Raw genomic sequence first — 5462 nt, forward strand, 5'->3', positions numbered from 1 at the left:
GAAAATTTCGCGATTCCGATTCTTGCAGCATGTTCACCGATGAATTCTAAGAGAGATTCTGGCGACAGAATTCCATACCTCAAAACAAATCTCTGACATTTGGGAAAAACGATATCTAAAATCCCAAAAGCGGTGTAAGTTAATCTGTCCCGAAAAACTACTTTTTGCTGTGATGGTCAGACGACAAAACTTCCATCTGAAGAAAGATTGGAAACGTCGAAACAAATTTGGCAGCCCGGACGGAAACTTCGTTAGAAGTCCCGAAAAGAAAAAGTCTTCATCTAGTGATCAAATCTAGTGTTTCGAAGCAAAGAAATTAGCGTCGTCGGACTTCCGAAAAGTGAATACTATCGTGCGTACAGTCCAGGGTTGGAGAGTCATACATCGAACAATTACAAGAGCCATGATATGGCTATCAAGAGCTTGGAGAGTCAATTGGGACAGCTAGCAAAGCAAATGTCCGAGAATCACCAATGTAAGTTCTCTTCCGAACCTTTAACTTTGACTGAGCAAGAAAATACTGCTGTTGTTTCCACTAGGAGTGGAAGAGTGTTACATGGGCCAGAGGAGAAAGTTGAGGGAGAGAAAAGTGAGGAAGCTGAGGTAGAAAGAGATGAGGGTGTTATGGAGGAAAAAGCTAGAGGGCCCACTAGGACTAGAGTTGTAAGTACCCATACTCCTGAACTCCGCAAGATTCCATTTCCCAAGGCTTTGGTGAAGAAAAATTTGGATAAACAATTTTCTAAGTTCTTAGAGGTTTTTAAGAAGCTTCACATTAACATTCCTTTCTCCGAAGCCTTGGAGCAAATGCCAATCTATGCTAAGTTCATGAAAGATATCCTCAGTAAGAGAAGGAAGTTGAGTGAGGTCGATGAAACTATCTTGATGACCGAAGAGTGTAGTGCCATTTTGCAAAGGAAGATGCCTAAAAAGAGGAGAGATCCCGGGAGCTTTACTATTCCGATGGAGATAGAGGGGTTAACTGTGGTAGAAGCTTTGTGTGACCTAGGAGCGAGTATCAACTTGATACCGCTTAGTATGTTTAAAAGGTTGAACTTAGGTGAGGTTACCCCGACTATGATTTCTTTGCAAATGGCGGATAGGTCCTTAAAAACCCCCTACGGGATCATTGAAGATGTTGTGGTTAAGGTGGATAAGTTTGTCTTCCCAGTGGATTTTGTCATTTTAGACATGGAAGAGGACTCTAAAGTTCCTCTCATACTGGGGAGACCATTCTTAGCCACTGGTGAGGCTGAGATTAAGGTGGCTAAGGGAACTCTAACTTTGAAAGTAGGTGAAGACGAGGTCCTCTTCAATATTTTTGACTCTTTGAAACACCGAGCGGATGAGGAAGTTTTCCGATGTGAAGTAGTGGATGAGCTCGTGTGTGAAGAGTTTGTTAGGATATCTATTAAGGACCCCTTGGAAACAACAATCATGGAGGGGTTAGAGATAGAGGACCAAAATCTTGAGAGAGAACTTGATTCTTTGTACCATGAGGTTAAAGCTACTCTATCTCAATTAGAATCTGTCTCATCTCTTGCCACCAAAAGCATTTGGAAAGAAGAGTTAACTAGGGATGAGGAGATTCCAATTGAGGAGAAGAGTGAGCTCAAGCCACTCCCTTCCTCTCTCAAGTATGCTTATCTTGAGGAAGGTGAGAATAAACCTGTTATTTTGAATAGTGCTCTCACTCCCTTGGAAGAGGAGAAACTCCTCAGAGTGTTGAGGGATCACAAGTCAGCTTTGGGTTGGACTATTGATGATATCAAAGGCATTAGCCCTGCGATATGCATGCATAAAATTTTGTTGGAAGAAAATTACAAACCTATAGTCCAACCTCAAAGAAGACTTAACCCTTCCATGAAGGATGTGGTGAGGAAAGAGATAATCAAATTGCTTGATGCAGGTTTGATTTATCCAATTTCGGATAGTGAATGGGTAAGTCCCGTTCAAGTGGTTCCCAAGAAAGGAGGCATCACTATGGTTGCCAATGAGAACAATGAGTTGATTCCTACTCGTCAGGTGACGAAGTGGAGGGTTTGCATTGACTATCGAAGACTGAATTCGGTAACTAGAAAGGATCACTTTCCTTTTCCCTTCATAGATCAAATGCTGGATAAGTTGGTTGGGCATCAATACTACTGTTTTCTTGATGGTTATTCCGGGTACAACCAAATTTGTGTTGCACCGGAGGACCAAGAGAAGACGGCATTCACTTGCCCTTACGGCGTGTTTGCTTATAAGAGAATGCCATTTGGGCTTTGCAATGCCCCAGCTACTTTCCAAAGGTGTATGTTTGCTATTTTCTCTGATTTGATAGAGACTTGCATCGAAATTTTTATGGACGACTTCTCTGTTTTTGGTCCAAATTTTGATGCTTGTCTAGGGAATTTAGCCTTGGTTCTGAAAAGATGTCAAGAGACCAACTTGGTCTTGAATTGGGAGAAATGCCATTTCATGGTTAGGGATGGCATAGTTCTTGGACACAAGGTGTCCGAAAAGGGGATTGAGGTTGATAGAGCTAAGATTGAAGTCATTGAAAAGCTCCCTCCCCCGACTAACATCAAGGGTATTAGGAGTTTCCTCGGGCATGCTGGATTTTATAGGCGGTTTATTAAAGACTTTTCCAAATTAGCTAAGCCTATGACCAACTTGCTTGAGAAGGAAGCACCTTTTACTTTTGATGAGAATTGTTTGAAAGCTTTTGAGTTGATTAAAGAGAGTTTGGTGACAGCCCCGGTAATTGTTGCTCCGGATTGGTCTCTACCATTCGAGATCATGTGTGATGCTAGTGATCTAGCTTTAGGGGTTGTCTTGTGTCAAAAGAAAGAGAGAGTGTTGTATGCGATATATTATGCAAGTAGAGTGTTAAATGAGGCCCAAAGGAACTACACTACAACTGAAAAAGAATTGTTGGGTGTAGTCTTTGCGTGCGAAAAGTTTAGGCCTTACATCTTGGGTTTTAAAGTGATTGTTCATACTGACCATGCTGCTTTGAGGCATTTGTTTGCTAAACAGGACTCTAAGCCAAGGTTGATTCGATGGGTCTTACTCCTTCAAGAGTTTGACCTTGAAATCATTGACCGGAGAGGCAAGGACAATGGCGTGGCAGACCATTTGTCAAGATTGGAAGGTGGAGCGTGCAGCCCAATACCTATTCAAGAGGAGTTTCCGGATGAGAAACTCCTAGCTGTTTCCACCGAGGAACCCTTACCCTGGTATGTACACTTTGCTAATTTCCGTGTTGCTGGACTTATTCCCCATGACTTGACATGGCAGCAAAAGAAAAAATTTATGCATGATGCAAAATCTTACCTCTGGGATGACCCTTTCCTTTTCAAAGTTTGTTCTGATGGAGTCATTAGAAGGTGTATCCCAGAAGTTGATTTTGAGAAAATTCTTTGGCATTGCCATGGGTCAAATTATGGTGGACATTTTAGTGGGGAGAGAACCGCTGCTAAGGTTCTCCAAAGTGGTTTCTATTGGCCTACACTGCATAGGGATAGTAGAGCTTTTGTTGAGAGTTGTGACAGATGTCAACGAACTGGTAACATCTCAAGGAGAAATGAGATGCCCCTCAAGAATATTTTGGAAATTGAGTTGTTTGATGTTTGGGGCATCGATTTCATGGGACCTTTCCCACCTTCTTTTGGTTGCCAGTATATTTTAGTGGCTGTGGATTATGTTTCCAAGTGGGTTGAAGCCGCTGCACTCTCAACAAACGACTCTAAGGTGGTGGTTGCTTTTCTAAAAAAGAATATTTTTACTAGGTTTGGTGTACCTAGGGCAATTATAAGTGATGGGGGTACCCACTTTTGCAATAGAGCTTTCGAGTCTCTCTTGGAAAAATATGGTGTTAAGCACAAAGTGTCTACCCCCTATCACCCCCAAACTAGTGGGCAAGTTGAGATTTCTAATCGGGAGTTGAAACGTATTCTTGAAAAGGTGGTAGATTCTTCCAGAAAGGATTGGTCAAGGAAACTTGACGATGCTTTATGGGCCTACCGAACCGCTTTTAAAACTCCGATTGGTACCTCTCCTTTCCATTTAGTTTTTGGGAAAGCGTGTCACTTACCTGTGGAATTAGAACACAAGGCCTATTGGGCCATAAGGAAATTGAACTTTGATTGGAAAGTTGCTAGCGAGAAGAGACTCTTGCAATTGAATGAGCTTGATGAGTTTCGACTCCGAGCTTACGAGAGTGCTAGCATCTATAAGGAAAAGACGAAGAAGTGGCATGATAGGAAAATTTTGAATAGGGAATTTGTCTCAGGGCAATTGGTGCTGCTCTTCAATTCTAGATTGAGACTCTTCCCTGGGAAACTTAAGTCTAGATGGTCTGGACCCTTTGTGGTCAGGAGGGTGTTCCCTCATGGTGCTGTTGAGGTTGAAAACCCAGAGACCAAGAACACTTTCACCGTGAATGGATAGAGGTTGAAAGTGTACCAAGGTGGTGAGGTGCTGAAGTTGGAAACCATGTTTTTCAAACCTCCTTGATAAGGGGGATAGTCTACCTAAGACTATAACAATGGGCTGCTTGGGAGACAACCCAAGTTTTGTTATTTTTGCTTGTTTGTTTGTTGCATTGTGCAGGGATTGAGAGCCTAAATGCTAGAGTAGGAGGTGACTCTAAGACCTCCATGGTAATTGGTAAAGAAGGTCAACTTTTTCCCTTAGTTTAGCTCATGCATTTTTACATATTTTCTCTTTTATAGTTTTTATTTTTCTTTTTATCATGCATTGTTATTTAAGTTTTCATTTTTGGATTCTTCACTTCCCTATACTCACATGTTTTCGCTATAGTTTTGCTTCCCTACTAGTGCTGTTTTCGTAAATGCTTTTGTGAATACTTGTTGTTGTTTTTAGGGATGAGTGATTGCATGTTGGGGAAGAGAGGAGGAGACTTCGGCCTTCCAAATGTTTCTTGAGAAAGGAGTCGAGGTGAGTCCATTAAGGGTCTATCTTTGACCCTTCACCATAAAAAATTCTCTAGAGGATCCTGACTCACTTGCAATTCTTGGTTCTGCGTTAATTTCACTCATAGCATGCTTAGTGATTTCTGTTTTATTCTTGAGACTTATAGGATTTCTTGAGATTCTGAGTTTGTGGTTGAACATTGCCCTTAGTTGTCTCATTTGAGCTTAATTGGAGAATCTTTTTGTAGCCAAAAGTTTGGGATGGATGTTTGGTTGGAATAGTGGGGGAGTGATGGTCCTTGTTGTGTTGTATGGAGCTGAAAAAAATGAGAAATGGTCTCTTGCCCCAAAAGAAAAAAAAACAGTGAAAAAAAAAGAGAAAGAAAAAGAACTCCTAACTAAAAGTTGGAGTTGGAAAAAAAGAAAAAAAAGGTTTGAAAAGGTGGGCGCAAGAGACTTGTGCAAAGAAAAGTGTGTAAGCTCCGGGGTTTTTAGAAGAGGACCACACTCAATGTGCTTGAAAGCCTAGTTTTCCTTTAGGGA

At 41.5% G+C, this 5462-nt stretch overlaps 1 protein-coding gene across 1 annotated transcript; it reads left to right on the top strand.

The window, feature by feature from the left end:
* Positions 1–408: 408 nt before the first annotated feature.
* LOC130739655 (uncharacterized) lies at positions 409–4434 on the top strand. Its single transcript, XM_057592024.1, has 5 exons — positions 409–667; positions 1241–2070; positions 2209–2495; positions 2583–3306; positions 3604–4434. The coding sequence occupies exons 1-5, from the start codon at positions 409–411 to the stop codon at positions 4432–4434; spliced, it is 2931 nt and encodes a 976-aa protein (XP_057448007.1).
* The last annotated feature ends 1028 nt before the right edge of the window (positions 4435–5462 follow it).

The sequence above is a fragment of the Lotus japonicus genome, chromosome 1, assembly GCF_012489685.1.
Source record: "Lotus japonicus ecotype B-129 chromosome 1, LjGifu_v1.2".
NCBI classification, from domain to species: domain Eukaryota; kingdom Viridiplantae; phylum Streptophyta; class Magnoliopsida; order Fabales; family Fabaceae; genus Lotus; species Lotus japonicus.

Coding starts and splice junctions, on each gene's coding strand:
- LOC130739655 (XM_057592024.1), top strand. CDS start 409: ATGGCTATCAAGAGCTTGGAGAGTCAATTGGGACAGCTAGCAAAGCAA. Junction 668..1,240: donor CACTAGGACTAGAGTTGTAA/GTACCCATACTC, acceptor GACCATTCTTAG/CCACTGGTGAGGCTGAGATT. Junction 2,071..2,208: donor ACTATCGAAGACTGAATTCG/GTAACTAGAAAG, acceptor GACCAAGAGAAG/ACGGCATTCACTTGCCCTTA.